Source organism: Felis catus, chromosome A2 (assembly GCF_018350175.1).
Source record: "Felis catus isolate Fca126 chromosome A2, F.catus_Fca126_mat1.0, whole genome shotgun sequence".
Taxonomy (NCBI): Eukaryota; Metazoa; Chordata; class Mammalia; order Carnivora; family Felidae; genus Felis; species Felis catus.
The window spans coordinates 154259624-154276310 of NC_058369.1; the positions used below are offsets into that span (position 1 = coordinate 154259624).

A 16687-nucleotide genomic window follows, 5' to 3' on the forward strand; every position below is an offset into this window, starting at 1 on the left:
TGCTGTTGTTTTATTTTTGTTAATTGTTAACAAAACAATTGTTAATTGTTTTGTAATTAACAATTGTTAATTGCATTGAATCTGTAAATCAATTTAAAGGGCTGTGCCATTTTAATAATTTGACTATTCTAATCAGCAGTGTAGCTCTCTCAATTTTTAAAAGTTTTTTTGTCAAATCTCAGCAACCTGTTACAAATTTTAAGGGTAGAGTTTTTGCACAAATTAAAAAAAAACTTATCCTCAGGTATTTTTATTTTTCATGCTACTATAATTTTTTTAAAAAAAATTGTCACATTCCAACGGTTTGTTGCTAGTATAAAGAAGCAGAATCGATTCTTGTACATTGACCTTTTATCCTATAGTCTGGCCAGGTTGACCTGTTAGCTCCGGTCGATATTTTTGTAGACTACTTAGAATTTCTGCATGATTATCCACTGTTTTATGAAAGCATAGCATGGGCTGTCACTTTTCCAGATCCTGAAATCAATTTCCTTATTTCTCTGTCCAGCTGCTAAGCCAATGCCATGTATTTTTGTTAAAAAAAATTTTTTTTTTAATGTTTATTCATTTTGGGAGAGGGAGACACACACACAGAGTGGGAGCGGGAGAGGGTCTGAGAGAGAGGGAGACACAGAATCCGAAGCAGGCTCCAGGCTCTGAGCTGTCAGCACAGAGCCCGGCACAGGGCTTGAACTCAAGACTGTGAGATCACGACGCGAGCCGAAGTTGGACGCTTAACCGACTGAGCCACCTGGGTGCCCCCATGTATTGTTGTTCAGATGTTTTAGGAGTACCTCACTTCCAGGAACCAATGTCTGAATTAGATGGGATAGATTAATTGCTATAATAAAAACAACCCTAATTTCAGAGTCTTAAATATAAGAGAAACACTTATTTCTTGCTCTTTTGTGATTTTGTCCGGTGTGGTTGTATTAGGAGGCCACCCAGTCATTCAGCACCCCGGGCTTCCTCCACCTGGTGGCCCCACCGTTCCCCAGGCCCTCAGAGTCCTTCACTGGATCTTCCATATCTAGCCAGAAATTGAGGGAAGAGAGTGTGGATAAATGTGTGACAGTTTTTTAAGGGTCCAGCTCTGGTCATATATATCTGCAAAGCGTGCTAGGAGATACAATCTAGCTGTGTGCTCAGTAAGAAGAAACGGCTTTGGGGAATATCGAGCCAGTCTTTGTCACATGTAGTATTATCCCCATTTTGCAGATAAGAAAACTGAGGCTCGAGAGATTAAGCGATTTCCCAGCTTTCACAGTCATGAACAACAGTGGCTGGAGGTGGCTGTCCCCACGTCCTTGCTCCGAATCACTATGCTGTCAATACTGCCTTCTCTCCTACTGCCGTACTGCCTGCCTCCCTGGCCGCCACTATCCTTTTTCTTTTTTTTGTTTTTAAATGTTCTTTATTTTAAAAAAAATGTTTTTTTCTCAAGTTTTTCTTTAAATTCCAGTTAGTTAAGGGGCGCTTGGGTAGCTCAGTCGGTTGGGCGTCCGACTTCAGCTCGGGTCATGATCTCACAGTCCGTGAGTTCGAGCCCCTCGTGGGGCTCTGTGCTGACAGCTCAGAGCCTGGAGCCGGCTTCGGATTCTGTGTCTCCCTCTCTCTCTCTGCCCCTCCCCTGCTCATGCTCTGTCTCTCTCTGTTTCAAAAATAAATAAAAACATTAAAAAAAGAAATAAATTCCAGTTAGTTAACATACCGTGTAGTGTTAGTGTCAGGCGTAGATTTTGGTGATTCGTCACTTTCACACAATGCCTGGTGCTCAAGGCCCGTGCTATCTTAAGACCTGTGATTTTTTTTTTTTTTCCCCCAGCAGGGGCTGCCTCTGAACATCCACTTTCTCTTTCCGGCTCTGGCCTTTTATCTATCAGTGGGTACTTGGTTCTCTCACAAGCAGCCTGGTCCACAGGCTTAGTCTGCAACTGCTAAGGCCCCTGAGAGCCACCACAATAAACAGAAGGCATTTATACAGCACATGAAAAGACATAAAAGTACACGCCAAGTGGCTTCTCTGCAAGAGTACCTATACTCCAGCGTTGTTTCCGAAGCACTTCAAAGGGCAAGTGTCACAGTAGAAAGGACTGTATGCCTCCTGCAGATCGGCATGGGTAAAACAGCAGGAAAAACGAATTAGATGGGCCCCCCTACACACCGTCTAGCTCCTAGCCCTGTTTCTTCCCTGAGGAGTGAGGATTGGGGGTGTCGCTGAGCCGGGGGTTTCTTCCATCTTCAAGCAGTGCCAGACGGTGTAACGGAATTAGATCTTCTGAGGGAGATCTCCTGGACGAAACAGATCTCCTAAGAAGAGCTTTGGGTGGCCCAAGTGGGACACAGTGTGCAAGGTGGGGGAGGGGGCCCAAGCGGCCTGCTTCAAAGCTTCGTACTGGCAGACAGGAGGGACGAAACAGGTAAGTTCAGAGATCACGAGGTCATGAGGACACCGTCCCATCAGTGTTAGGTTTACAGTCTGTTCTTAGTGTATTCTCTGCTTGTATACGTATTTGATATTTGCTTAGGCTCAGCTATCCTAGGGCATAGTTACACAACATGTAAGTCAGACTCACCCAAAATGGGCACCTGGTGGTTTGGAACAGGCTCCGGGGCGTGTCCTCCATGGGCTGTGATCCCTGGTGGTGCATTTAGAATTCAAAAATATGATATACCCTGGAAGAGTTCTGAAGTTCTGTCAGAATCTTTTGCATCGGTTTTTATGTAATTTGAAGTTTGGCTGAGTTGTATTGACCCAAGTTCACGTGTTGGCAGCATTTAGGTTCCGTTGGTATTATCTGAATTCTGGGAGACCCAGAATTCAAAGGAAAAGGTGGGTTGATAGGGCAAGAGAAATGGGCTGAGTAGTTTGCTGATTTAGCCAAATCAGCTGTGCCTGGCATTGTACTAGATGCCGTAGCAACAGAGGCGAAAGACAAAGTCTGGCGGTTCCTTACCTGCAAGGGTCTTGTGGTTTTTGCAGAGAAGGGAAATCAGGAAATGTTGACGGTGTGGCATAATGAGAACCAGGCACAGGGGTTGGGGACCAGGACGGGGGGCGGGGTGGGGGGGGTCACCGACTTCATCAGGAGCGCGAGGTCAGGCTTCCGGAAGAGGACGTAGGCAGCTTCTCGCGGGGCGTCGCGCGAGAAAAGCTGGAAGGTCCAAAGCAGGGACGCTTGGCAAGAAAGAGCCTGCGCAGTGAGAAAGCATGGAGGTTGAGGCCGATGGGTCTGTGGGAGGCGGTGGGGGTTGAGGGGCTCTGTGGCCCGGGTTTCTCTGGGTTACTCTGCAGAGTAAGGGTTCGGTAGTCAAGGGCGTGGGCACCGTGGGAGGCTTCCAATTACCCACGGTGGGGGGGGGGGTGCTGATGAGCACCGAAGGCGGGCGGAGGTCCACAGGCTTGGGGGGTTCTTCTCCAGTAGGAGCAGTGAAGCGGCTGGTTGGACGGATCAGAGCAGGCACGCGTGGCAGAAGCAAAGGTGGCAGGAAGCGGAGGGTACAGGTGGGAAGGTGGGTGCGGTTTTGATTGGCTGGGAAGCCTGGGAAGCCACGAGGAACTGATAATGGGGGGGAGGGGGGGCAGGAGCCTGGCGGTCCCAAGGCCTGAGAACGCTGGCGATGGAGGGCGGGACGAGAGCGCAGGCGAGGAAGCTGGATCCCTGTGTGCGGCTGGTGGGAATGTAGAGTGGTGTAGTCACTGCGGAGAAGTCTGGCGGTTTCTCAAAAAGTTCGGCCTTTCCATTTAATCCAGCAATCCCACTCCGAAGATCCAAAAGAACCGAAAGCAGGGATTCATTTTTACACACCGATGTCCGCGGCAGCATCATTCACAAAACCCCAAAGGTGGAAACAGCTGATTTACCCATCCACAGACGAATGGATTATCCAAATGGGGTATATACATACAGGGCGATGTTATTCCGTCTTAAAAAGGAAGGAAATTCTGATATGTGCCTTGAAAACACGGTTAAGTGAAATAGGCCAGGGCAAATAGATAAAGGGCAAATACTGTATGATCCCACTTACACCAGGTACCCGGAGACAGAAAACAGAAGGGTAGGTGCCAAGGGCTAAGGGCAGGGGGAATGGGGTTTTACTGTTTAATAGGTACAGAGCTTCTGTTTGGCTTGATGAAAGTTCTAGAAATAGCTAGTGGTGATGACTGCCCAACAGGTGAGGTTGAAATGGACTCAAGGCCCTCCCTCTAAAGCCATCCCCAGGCATCCTGGCAAACCGTGGGTGCAGTGGTGGGTTATGAACGCGTTCAGGGGTATGAAGTAGTTTCTGAAGGGCTAAATAACTTCCAAAAGATGTTGCTTGTGACAGTAAGCTCTTTAGTCTTATAGTTCTAGAATAAATAAGCAAGGCAGGCCAAGGGTACAGTGATTCCAAACAGTTTAATGTAATTCCAAGACAAAGTGTGATTACATTTCTACACATATACAATATGCATATGTGAGTTTACAAATTTTAATTAATAACTCGTTTCACCTCAGAGACCGAAAAAATGATCAAAAAGAAACTGTGAGTAACAAGCTATAACATAGTTCACCACAACGGGACCCCCCTTTCTCACCCTACAGTTAGTAATATTACAATTAAAATAACTATATTCTTCTATAATTTTTTTCTGTTAAAATCATCTCATAAATTTACAATGCTATTATTAGTTTCCAAGACTAATATAAATTCACTCCATTTTTCTACAACGAAAATGATTATTAATTTAGAAGCACACGACATCATGATGAAAAACACAAGCATTTTTAGTAGCAAGGACTTGATCAGTTAAGAATTATTTTTCTTGTAAAACATTCTAAAGCCAAGTAAAATATCCATTCTTATAACATACCTATAATATGAGACTAAGGAATAGGTTACATATAGGTCTACAACACATTGGTTTGTTTGTTTTTTTTTTTAAAAAAAGTAGACATTTATAAATAAAAAAAGAAAAGAGGGACAATTCACATAGGAAAAAGAGGTACACGAGAAAATACTGTTGCACGCAATAATTTTCACAAAGATTAACATGGATTAACACTTTTCATTACAGAAACCGTACAGTGAAGGAACACAACAGACCGGGGCTTTCGTAGGGCTATTGAGCTGAGATGACCTGGTGGAGGAAGGTGGAGGCAAGGTGACCTTGGGGAGGGAGCCATGTTCCTTGGACTGGTGACCAATCATCACCGGGTCTCCTCTTCCCGGCTCTCATTCTGGGGAGTGAGTCTTTCTATCCAGTGTCCGGAATTCATGGGCAGTTGGAAGGTAAACGTGTCTACGGATCTGTTCTCTTTCCACCCTAATGGATCCCACTTTCGGAAACGTGATATAGTATCAGAGGCTGCAGCTCAATATGTGTGGTCAAAGCAAAATGGGATGGAAAATTCCAGTCATTCTGATTTGCTGCCCCCCCACCCCCTCACTCATCCATCTATGCCCTGGAGGCTGGGGACCCAGAGAGAGCAGTAGCACCCTTCAGGGCCGCCTGCCTCCGCTGCGGCGAGGCGGGTGACAGGCCCCCGGCGCCATGCCTCGGGCCCACTCAGGGAAGGTGCGGCCTGGGGCCGGCCCCGGCTCGTCTACGCTGCCGATGCTGCCTGACTTCTGACAGCTCCTTTTCCCCCTCATCGGTAAAGCTATACTTCTCCTATCAGAAATTTGGTTTGATATATATATACACTAACATATATATCAACATCTATATCTATACAGTGATTCTACTAAACTAGAAAGCCTGCCGCCCCAAAGTAGGACTTCCTGGGCTACTTCATTTGGTTAAAAAACGCACACAAACAGGATGGAGATGCTTTGGGGGCCAGAAATGATTGTGCCCTGGAAAAGCCACGGAAGACAGCTTTAAACGAGCAGTAACACAAAAGCGAGAGGGAGGGTGACGGGGCGGCGAGAGACCCCGAGACGGAGGGGGCGCCCACTGGGTGGGGGTGGGGGTGTGTCTGCTTGGAAGTGAGGAGAGGCGAGGGGGGTGGGGGACGCTTCATGTTCCATTCAGAAGTCACGGAAAAGCTACAAAGGATGGGCATGGTCAAGTCACTTTCCACTTCCCAAGTTCTTCCTTATAACCTGAGCCGAAAACTATTAAAATCATCATCATAATATTAATAATAATGAACAATCCATTGCCCCTTCAACCAAGCGGGTGAACATCTGACAGGGAGGCAAGAGCACCGCTCGCGAGGCCAAGGGGGTGCTTCTCCCTGGCTCTGGAGAGCATCCTGGGGGTCCGGGGTGCCCGGGTGTGGGGCTGTGGTGGCAGCAGGGTGGAGGCTGAGGTGGCCACGGAGACACCGACCCCACGCAAGAAGTGAGGAGGCAGTTCCAGGAGAGATTTGTGTGGACAGCGGTGGAAAGGAAACTAGAGAGAGCAATAGTTTTTTTTTTTTTTTTTCCCAGATTACAGCATATTCGCTTGTTTTTCTTTTTTAAAGCTAAATTCGATGCTTCTAGTTTTTAAACACATGGCTAAGCCCCAGAGACAATGACATAAAGTCAATTTGGTTAGTTAAAGCAAAGGCAGAAACCAAACACAGGAAAAGCAGAAGGATAACCAGGAAGGGCGAGATAAAGAGAATTTTACCCTAACATTTGTAACGAGAACATACTGTCCACAGAGTTCACAGGGAAAACACACACCAACGGTTCCCTGGTCCCGGGTGTTTTGCAGTTTTTCAAGGTCTTCTCTGCTAACGGAATGCCCTTTGTCACAGCGGGTCCTCTGCGCTTCGGTTGTGGTACGAGGAAACAAGAAACGAACCCAAACTCTTAGGGGAACCAGCACTTTCTAGCCTGTTCCTGTAAGACAGTGGGGCCCACTCTCTGAAGCGTCCCAAGGAAGATCTCTACTCCCAGGGGCTCTCTGCCCCACTCCCCTCCCCCAGCTGCCCCTAGGTCCCCGGCCCCCCCTGCCCTGCTCAGCAGCAACTTACACAATCTCTAGGAAGCAATCTAGCTCCCCCGCTCCCACTGGCCTAGGCTTCAACTCTAACTTTGACAGAGTAAAAAGTAAACACATCCTTTTGTGTTTATTTTGCTTTAAAGGAGAAAAGGAATTAATGACAGCAGATATATGGAAAACCCGGCCATTGAGTATGGGCGTAGGGGTGTATGACTCCCCCGCTGCAAAACACCGATCAAAGTATTGCCGGGGGGAGGGGGGGGGCAGAAAAAGCAGCTGTACCTCCAGGGCCACCCGAAGCCCAGTGTCTTCTACTGCCTGGTGACTGGACGTCAGTGGATTGACAGAAATGAAACATTTAAATCAAGACAAAATCAGTGAACCAGGTATCTGTTCTGTCTGCCTCTTCCACGGTGTCAGAGAGAAGGCCTCTTTAGAGACAAGTGTTGATACAGCATGGCATGAGGTGTTCACATCTGGCCCAGGCTACGGACTCACCCCTTCCCACTCAGTCCCGAAACCCGTTCACAATCTCTCGCGTTCACGACCAGTAACGTGGAGGGAAATGTGTGTGTTGGGCTGCATAAGAGTACGGTTAGAAAACACCTGCCTTGGAGGGGCAGTCGCCGGGTTTGAAGATGTCAGTTATAAACAGAAATTTTCTTTAAAAAGTACCAGTTTAAATGTAAACTATAAAACACTTTAGCTATAAAACGTAGCCAGAAATATGATTAAGTATCCACAGTCAATTACTTAGTCTACTCATTTAAAGTGTGGCTCTCTCGAGATCTTAGAAGGCTAACAGCATTTTACAGTAGCTAAAAACATATATACTCAACATGTGCATTTGAATATCACATTTCATTACAACACACAGAGAATAGTCTCTTCCTTGGTTTAGTTTTTGTTGTAAAGATCAGCTATTTTCAGAATTCACTTAAGCAACAATGACCAGGGTGTGCATTAATCATTATCTGCAGCCCACACAGAGTTCATAGTCTTTGAAATCCCAAGATCAAGCTGGCTACATGATTTCAAAAAAGGCTAAAACCAGGATGAATGCCCACAGTTGAGGTAATTATTGCCATTAGGTCACAGTTTGTGTAAGGTAATGCATCTAAAACCTTCTTTAAAAAAAATCTTTAGGTGTTCTGTCAGAATTCCAGAATACCTATTGAAACCAACCAGGATCTTAAATGCTGATTAGTTGGGTTTGCTTCCAATGGAGTTAAAGTTCTAGAAGGTTCTAGAACTTGTGTAAACTACCTAAGAATTGAGGCAAACAAGCCTGGAGCCAGTCAATAAAGAAGTTTTTTTTTTTTTTTAAATAAAAAAGAAACAAAAAACCCACCCCAAACAACTGAGGAGATGTTTCATAACAAAGGATAACAGGTTCCTAAAAAATTAAAAATCTCGTCCTAAAGCATTTCTAAATTCTCGTCACCTTTCAACCAAATTAAAAATGCTTCAGTGTTACTGTGAATCTCATACTGCGGCAAGAGACTCTCCTTCCTTACATCCTAAAAGTTGGCTGATTTTTCTGTTTACACAACTGTTCCTTCTACTTCTGTGAGAAAGCTATCTCAAAAGAAACCCTTATTTGGTTCCTCTTTCCAAGAGTCATCTTGTTTTTCTCCTCCCCCCCCCCCCCTTTTCTTTTGTTTACACAAAGAAAAAAAGTTCCTGGACACCAGACCCACACACGGTATTTACACATTTGGTGTGAATCCTGCATCTGGTTCTACCCAGAGCTGACAAGTGGATCGATTTATAGAGACCAGAATTGTCATGATATTTATCAGTGCAGTAAAAAATAGCATTTTAAAAAAAATATATACCTTTAGTATTGCCTTTCTAGAATTAACTATAAGCAAGAAAAAATTATTATTTTTTTTTAAAAGAAGAAAAGAACACTTTTTTCTTCACTCGTAAGAGTTTGTTGTAGCAGCACTACTAAAGCTAGTTGGTACGCTGGGAAGGAATCTAAAATGACTTCTACTATGAATCCAAAGAAACTCCCCTAAGACTTTCTCTAAAAGTCAAACGCACTCTGCCCCTTCTGCTTGCATCCAGGTCACGGCTCCCTCTTCATTCAGAACTTCTGCTGGGGATGGCGCGGGGTGACGTTCCTTCAAGGTTTTCTCTGCGCACACACACCGGAGGTGGCGGAGGCTGGCGGCCACGGGCCCGGTTTTGGACCTGGGCCGACTCCGGGGGCCAGGCCCGGCTCCCTCACTAGCCGTGTAGCCCTGGGCACGCTGCCAGCTCTCCAAGCCTGGGTGCCTCATCTGTAAAGGGGCTAATGGTGCCCCTTTCAGAGCACTGTGGTAAGACTAAATGACTCGAGATGACCGGTGAGCAAGTTTTAGCACAGTGTTTGGCACACGGCGAACAGAAGTGCCGTCAAATGGTTCCTCGGAAAACACGAAGCCACTCATTGCTGTTAATTAAAAAAAGCGAAGCGAAACGGTAGCTCAGTGAAGCCCCGAATAACAAAAATTTCACTAGAAACGTGGAGATTTTGGACCACCATTCTATTTCCTTTTTTTGACACGTGTCACTGTCTCAGAGCGTCGGCTTCCTCCTCTGCGAGTGGGGCGGCGGCGAGGGTTCCAAGAGGTGAGCGGGTACAGGGCTTGGCGTGGGGCCTGGAGGACTGAAAGCATTCAGCAAATGCTGGCTGTTGCTTCCTTGGGGGACACTGCGAGTTTTAACAAACGGGAGGGAGTCAACAGAATGTTCTATCGCTGCGGTCTAGATTAGGGGCCCTCAACGACTTGCGGGGAGTCCAGCCGGGGGAATATAGGAGGATCTCTGAGGAAGCGCACTCTGCAGGAGGCTCACTTCTCGGTACTGCTCACTGAGTCTGAAAGGAGCGACTGGCCGGGAGCTGGCCCTCTGGAACTTCCGGGAGCCGCGAGAAAGATGTGAGGGCCTTCCACTAGCTTGGGCCACTCTAGCGAGCATCGGTGCCAGAAGCCTTCAGAAGGTTTCTATTGCGTTTAAATGTCTTTCCGCCATCTTCAGCTCTCTAGTAGCCCAACTGAGATTCGACTGAGTCTAGTCTGTGCAGAGTAGAAGTGAGAGTCCTAAGGCATCCAAGTGGAAAAGTACTGACACCCCAAGAGCAGCTCCAGCGTGCGCGGGACCCCCCCCCGCCCCCCCCCCCCCACCCCCGATGCAGCTCAGCTTCCCCGTGGAGGGTCCGCTCCGGTCTGTACCCCGTGGTGACATGACATCAGTTAAGCCCACGTATTTGTGAGGTGCCTCCAGGTTGCCAATAGCAGCAGCATTTAGGGTTACTAATCTCCACTCCCCTTAAAAGATGAACACAGTTTGAAATGGACGCAATAAAAAAAGACTACAAGTCAGGAGACGGGAAAGAGAAGGACAAATGGAATTGCATCGCTAATGATGTCGTTATTGCCCGGAAAGGAAAGAGAGGGATGCCATTTTGTCCCTGTCTGGAGGCGTCTTTGAGAAGGGTTCTTTGGCTAAAAAAGGGAACATTTCACCTGCCTTTCCAGTTTGGTAAGGACATCTCTGGCCTGCTGAAGTTTTGAGGCTTCCCCATCTGAAACCCGCCAGACGCGTCGGAAAGAACGGCACGGAAAGTGCTTCCGGGGCTGGAATGTTTCCTGGCAAAATGGCTCACGCCGGCGTCGTGCAATCGCAGGCCAGGCCTGCGGAAAAGAGTCCTCGCCTCCCTGTTGAATTCCCTCTGCTACGTGCGGGCGCCTAGTGATCGTCTGGTTTCTGTTCCCTGTCCCAGCAGCTGCTGGGCAGGCCAGCCGGGGCCCCACGCGCCACCCGGGCCCCAGCACCAGAGGGCCTGGGGTGAAAGCTGGGGCCGCCTCACGGACACCTCGTTTCACCAACCACAGCCCATCAGCAGTAGCTCCTTAAGCCTCCTCATCTCCTTCCTCCAGTTTCCAAGAAAGTCTGCTCCACTCACTCACACGCACTCACACAACCGAAACCCCCCACCACACGCTTGTTCACAAATGAGTGTCTGCCCTTCCAAAGATCTGGTCAAGGGAAATCCGCCCGTTAGCAGCTGTGCTAATCTCACCTTCCCTTCCTTACGTCCAACAATCTGGTGTCTGGGCGGGTTGAGTCTTCCAGGGTGAAGAAGGCAAGGCCAGCTGGCTCCCCCAGCCTGCAAGCCACTCACCGCCAGTGAGGCCAGAATGCAGATACAGTCCAGGAGACAACCGTCGGGTTTGCCTCGACCCTTCCTTTCCCTCTGAATTCCATCAACCGCCATGTACCGCTTCACAGTATTAATTGGCATCGAGCCTCAGACTCTCCCACCCGTCGGCCTGCTCACCCCTTCCCTTGGAAACAGCCAAAACGTCATCAAAGAGGCACTAAGCACAAGAAGCATTATCCACCTGTCCTTCCCGAGGCTGCAATTAGATGGTTCTCCTTGACCTGTCCTTTTGCATTTTTCCCCCTTCGTCTTTGCTATGCTTCTTTATTTTGAGCCAGTGAAGAAAAGATGATGCTCTAGGTTATTTGTGGTCGAAACAAGGCTGAGGTTGGCATCCCTTTACTTGGGAGCTTGGTCCTAGGGACGGGCAGGCTTTCAGTCACCCGACTGGCCAGGGTGACTCAGAGCCGAAGGACGGGCCAGGAGGTCCGGGCAAGTGCTAAGGAGCGCACAAGGAGTGGGGCCTCTCCCACTGGGGTCTTCTGGTCCCACAGCTCTGTGCTTGGGACTAGAGGGGGGGGGGGAACGAGGGGAGTACGCGCTCATGTTCGCTGAGCGCCTGCAGGGCTGGGTACCGCCCCGCAGCGCCCTTCGTCATCATCTTCTGCAAAACCGGCATTTCAACCCCAAGTCTATAGTTTCTGGGTTTGGTGGGCAGTCTGTGGGCACCTCAAGCCGATCAAAGAAAGCCCATCACGCACAGGGCAGAGCGCACTGAGGGGATGGCCGTGAGGCCCCACTGTGCCCCTCCGCTGGCCAATGCTTTCAGGTGGGGCTGCTTGCCGTCGCCAGCGCTCCTCTGGCCTCTGACCATCCCTCGACCTTTTTTTTTGGCTCCTAGTTCTGTCCCTAGAATTGCGTGCTGAGAAGAGGTACTTGGGGGAGGGAGGGGGGGAGACGGGAGAAGCGGGCAGTGTGGTGAGTGAGCGGAAGGCAGGGAAGTGGGGCTGAAACTTCCCAGGGGAAGGTGCCACCTGCCTAGCACCCTTATGTCAGCTCATTCCATTCAGTGGCTTCTGGGAGGGGACAACCGTCTCTGCACTGAAGGAGACAGGCCACACTCCTGGTGCGCTGAGGGGAAAGGGAAGGACATCTGGTCAGCTCTAGGCAGAGGGGCTTTCTTTTGCGTGACAGGTAAGCATCAGATGCGAGGCAGGCCAAGAATGTAGTCAGCAGATTCCAGAAGCACAGGAGAGCACAGAGGACGTGGGGAAAAACCACAGCTAAGAGTCCGGCCCAGGAGATGTCACCTCAGAACTCTTCCCAGGCCACTGAGAATCTAGACGGTGACCATGTTGTCAAGAGTCCCATCTGGCCTGCACAGAGACAAGGCCTTGATTCTTCTTCAAACTTTTGTTCTGTGGTCGATCTTTCTTGACGGCTCTTTGTGAACTAGAGATGACAAAAACAGTTTTCCTAATTCCTGTGTCTTTCCTTTTTATTTATTTTTTTTTGTTTTTTTTTGTTTTTGTCTAACAAAACTGGACATCCACATGTCCTTCCTGCCTACTCAGAGACTCACAGATATAATAAAATAAGTTTAAATATTAAAGAGAAAACACAAAGATACTGGGAATAAATGTGCATTTAAAACCCCAGCTAAAATATCAACATGATGAAAACGATAATAATTACAATGGTAATAACCAAAATAATTAGTACAATAATATTATCTTTATGAGCAGCATGGGACTTTCATTCCTGATCTGGAAGAAAAGAAAGAAAATATCAGGTGAAAGAGTAAGAGACTCCCCACGTAAGTAGACGAAACGAGCTTCTTTAAAATGGAAGGCTATGTTGTCTTTGCCCCTAAGAGATCAGATCTAGGAAGGGCTGGAAGTCGACTGTGCAAGGGGATCAGGATGTGACCCAGCAAGGCAAAGAGAGTCTCATCTGCAGCCAAGACTTCTGTCCCTGGTCATGAGGAAATGTTCTGGGGCTCGGCTGCCCGTCAGGAGCAGGCGGACTTTCCAGGCCGGCGTGGCCCTGGCTCCCACTTCCCCCGCTCTCTCCGGACCGGCCATTTTCTCTGTGGTCTCTGACAGAGAGCACTTCCTCACTTCTGGGTAAAGAGTATCGATCGGCCGATCGGTCGGTGGTTCCACAAGGAGAGGGTCTTGTCCTGGGCTTGCCTGCTGGGGACATGGGAGCTGCCTGTGTGCCTCCAGTGGGCCGTGGGGTCCTTCCTTCCAGCCTAAGGCCTGGACTAAGTGGGTTCCAGTTCGGGGACCTATTTCTCTGTTAGATGAGCAGAATTTATGGTTGGGGAGGGGGAGTTTCCAGAGTTATTTCACATTTCACAGCTAACAGCTAAGGTAGTGGCTTGGCTTCATGACTGAATCAGGCTGGATAGCACTATAAAACCACTGTTCACAGTAGATGGTTAAGGGAGACTGTGGAGGGGGGCGGGGAGCGTGAGGATGAACTGACAAAACCAGGAGCCATCTCTTTGCACCTTGGAAACTTGGCTTTGGGATCGGTTAGGATTCAGCATCGAGAATCAGACAATTAGGACCACCCTTCCGAGCCCCATCTGTGACCAGACAGAGTCTCCCAACATTCACGTATTCAAGAATAATTTGCTATGAATGGAGCTCTCCCTACTCCCTCCCCCACCCCCACCCCCTGCAGTGTTCAAAGCCTGAGAAAACTTCCAGAATGTATCAAAGGTGCAAAGAGGGCAAAGGGCAAATTTCTTTGGAAACTTAAGTGCCCGTGGGAGTGTTCCAAAGTGCAGTGTAAGACCCCCTCGTGACCCTCCTAAATGTCCCTCCGACCTTCTGCCCACCAGACCCCTCTAAAAACCAAAGCCAAAGTCGAGTCTTGGGTAGGCCTGGTAATGTGAGGAAAGATTCAGCAGCAAACAAAGGTTGATGGTTGTCTACAGAGGGAGGGATCTGGCAGAATCGTGAGAGCAAAACACAGCTGGTGGAACCAGAGAGAGGGGCAGGGCCGTGCATGAACGTGGGGTGGGTCTGAGAGCCTGGGGCTGGGTACCAAGCCTCCTCTCCTCTGTCCCTTTCATATTAGGAAGGAGGTAGCCGCCAGGCAAGGCCAACATTTCCACAAACACAGCTGGGACCTCTGCTCCCACAGCACTAGAGCCAGCCCCACTGGTGGACTGAAGGCAGAGTGGGGAGAAGGTGCAGGGTGGGGAGTCTCTCTTGTTCTTTGTCTCCAAGATAAAAGTCAAATTTGTCCACCCGCCATCCATCTCCCACGTCTCTCTCAAGATCCATGGGTGCCCCCCCGCTCCTGCCAGCTCCCTGATGCCCCTCTGTTAGCAAACAGCTCAAAAAGGACAACAGGTATTAAAATAAAGTTAAAACTCAAAACAAAACAAAACAAAACAAGGAAAGACCAGAGTAAAATCTACAACAGCACAAGAGAAGAGCTGAGGTGATGTGACTCGCCTCAGTCAGCTTCTTGGAGTACCATGGAAATCAACCCTCACACCGCGTCTGTCGGTCGGTAAGGCACTAGGAGGGAACGGTGTAAAATCAAGGATGCGAGAACCGTGATGGCGGCGCCGAGGGACACACAGGGAGGGTGGCATCCACGCTCACACCCACACACACTCGTTCGTGCTCACACACCTGGACCACCACACTGGTTACATGCCTATGTTATACCACTTTTTTTTTTTTTTTTTTTTTTTTTTTGTGCAATTACATTGAGTAATAGTCTATTGGTATCATTGGAGTTGAACACAAAGTAGAAAACGGGTGTAGACTGCTACATTCTACTAGGGTGTCGGCGACGACCACTAGCCCTATGCTACGTGACTAGGGATTGATTCAAAGAGAAAATAAATCTTCAGGAAAGAAAAAAAAAAAACCCTAAAGTTTGCAACACACATTATTAATGACACCGGAGGAGTAACATTGCTTAGGGATTTATCCAGAGTGCTCAGGAAGAGAAAATGCGCCCTCTGCTAAGGGGTCTTCCGTCAGCCCTGGCCACCCCCCACTCCAGTCCTGACAAACGAGCCAGAACTGGGCTTTTGCCAACCCCACACCAACCCCCAGATATCAGCCTCCTCAGGCCATGGCCTGACCTTCTAGAGGGCTGCTGACCCTTTAGAGTTCTGGAAAAATCCCTAATTCTTATGTTCCATAATTAAAAATCTATTGGATTTCCACATCAGGTGTCCCTGACAGCAAATTCTTAAATGTCACTTGCCGCCATATGAAAATAATCTTTGAGAAGTTCATAGATAAAGTTCTTCAAAAACTGGGGCCCCCCATTTCCAGAATTTTCCGTCGCTCTCTTCTTCTCCTTTCCAGTTTGGTGCAGAATGGGTTCGTGAGCTGTGTTTTTTGTTACTGACGTTTTCTTTTTTTTCTTTTTCTTTTTTAAAATAAAAAGCATAGATTTCCCCCTCCTCAATCCCTTCTTTTTTAAAAACGTTCTCTTCTCTGCTCTAAGTCCCCCCACCTCCTAGTTCAAGTTTCATCTGTGTCTGTCCCTGCCCCCTGCCCCCCCTGCCCCGTTGCATTGTTTGTGTGCCGCATCTTCAGTATAAAAAGCCCGGCTCCCACCTCACCCCTCCTCCCTCCTCCCCTCTGGCCATCCTCCCTCCCCTCCCCTCCCCTTCCAGTGTTTATATGTAAGGGTACTGGTTGACCTTGGCGGGGCTCAGTGGGTATCCAGTGTAGACGGTGGAGGCTGGAGAGGCGCTGATGTAGGTCTGGTGGGCAAACTGGGCTGGATACTGACTCGGGTGGATGGTGGGCGAGGGCAGGACCCGGGGGCCCATGCTCACGGGGACCTGATGGACGATGCTGGCCGGGTAGGCAGTGTGCTGCACGGTGTGCCGTGCTGAGCCTTGGGAGGCCACCAGATGGGCCACGGTGCCGGTGGAGCCCAAGGCCGCGGGCGCCGTGTAGGTGTAGAGGTGGGGCTGGGTGGGGAGGTGGGCTGCGGCGGCAGCTGCGGCCAGGTGGGGGTGCACAGTGCCGTGGCTGGGGCTGTTGTGCGGGAAGGAGTACGGGGCCTGAGCCATCGTGGGAGTGATGTAGGCCTGCTGCCGGCGGTGGCTCCCGGCGCGCTCTGCGGTGATGTGCTGCTGAGCCTGGAGGAGGAGAAGCACCAGGAGAGGGCTGCATTGGGGGCCAGACACGTGGGAGGAGAGGAAGGGGAGGAAGAGGAGGGGAGGGGGAGGATGAAGAGGAGGGGAAGAGAGTAAAGTGAGGAGGGGGAGGATGGTGCGGGAGGGAGGGGGAGGAGGGGGAGGTTGGTGAGCAGGGGAGGGGGGGGAGGGGGAGGAGGGGGAGGGGAGGAGGGAGCGGGAGAAGGAGGGGGAGGTGGGCCAGGGGGGAGGAAGAGGGAGAAGTGGGAGGGAGAAGGGGGAGGAAGGGAGGAGGGGGAGAAGGGGGGGGAAGTAGGGAGGGAGGGGGAGGGAAAGAGAGAGAAGTGAGAAGGGGTAAGAGAGGAAGGGGAGGAAAGAGAGGTGGGGGTAGGGAGGAGGGGAGGGCGGAGGAGGAGGAGGAGGAGGGAGGAGGGGGAGGGGAGGAGGCCAGAACCATTGGAGTGACAGCAGGTGTCCCCCT

The 16687-nt window shown here is 49.5% G+C and overlaps 1 protein-coding gene across 7 annotated transcripts in view; it reads right to left on the reverse strand.

Moving 5' to 3' along the window:
• Positions 1-4381: 4381 nt before the first annotated feature.
• HIPK2 (homeodomain interacting protein kinase 2) overlaps positions 4382-16687 on the reverse strand; it is a 190266-nt gene continuing 177960 nt past the window's right edge. For 3 of the 7 annotated variants that reach the window (XM_045052836.1, XM_023250619.2, XM_023250618.2), the window contains exon 15: positions 4382-16237. In XM_045052836.1, coding sequence (XP_044908771.1) covers positions 15581-16237 — 657 coding nt within the window. In that variant the 3' untranslated portion in view covers positions 4382-15580. The remainder of the gene's footprint in view (positions 16238-16687) is intronic. The other 4 variants (XM_045052839.1, XM_045052837.1, XM_023250621.2 and 1 more) reach the window with 3 other exon arrangements.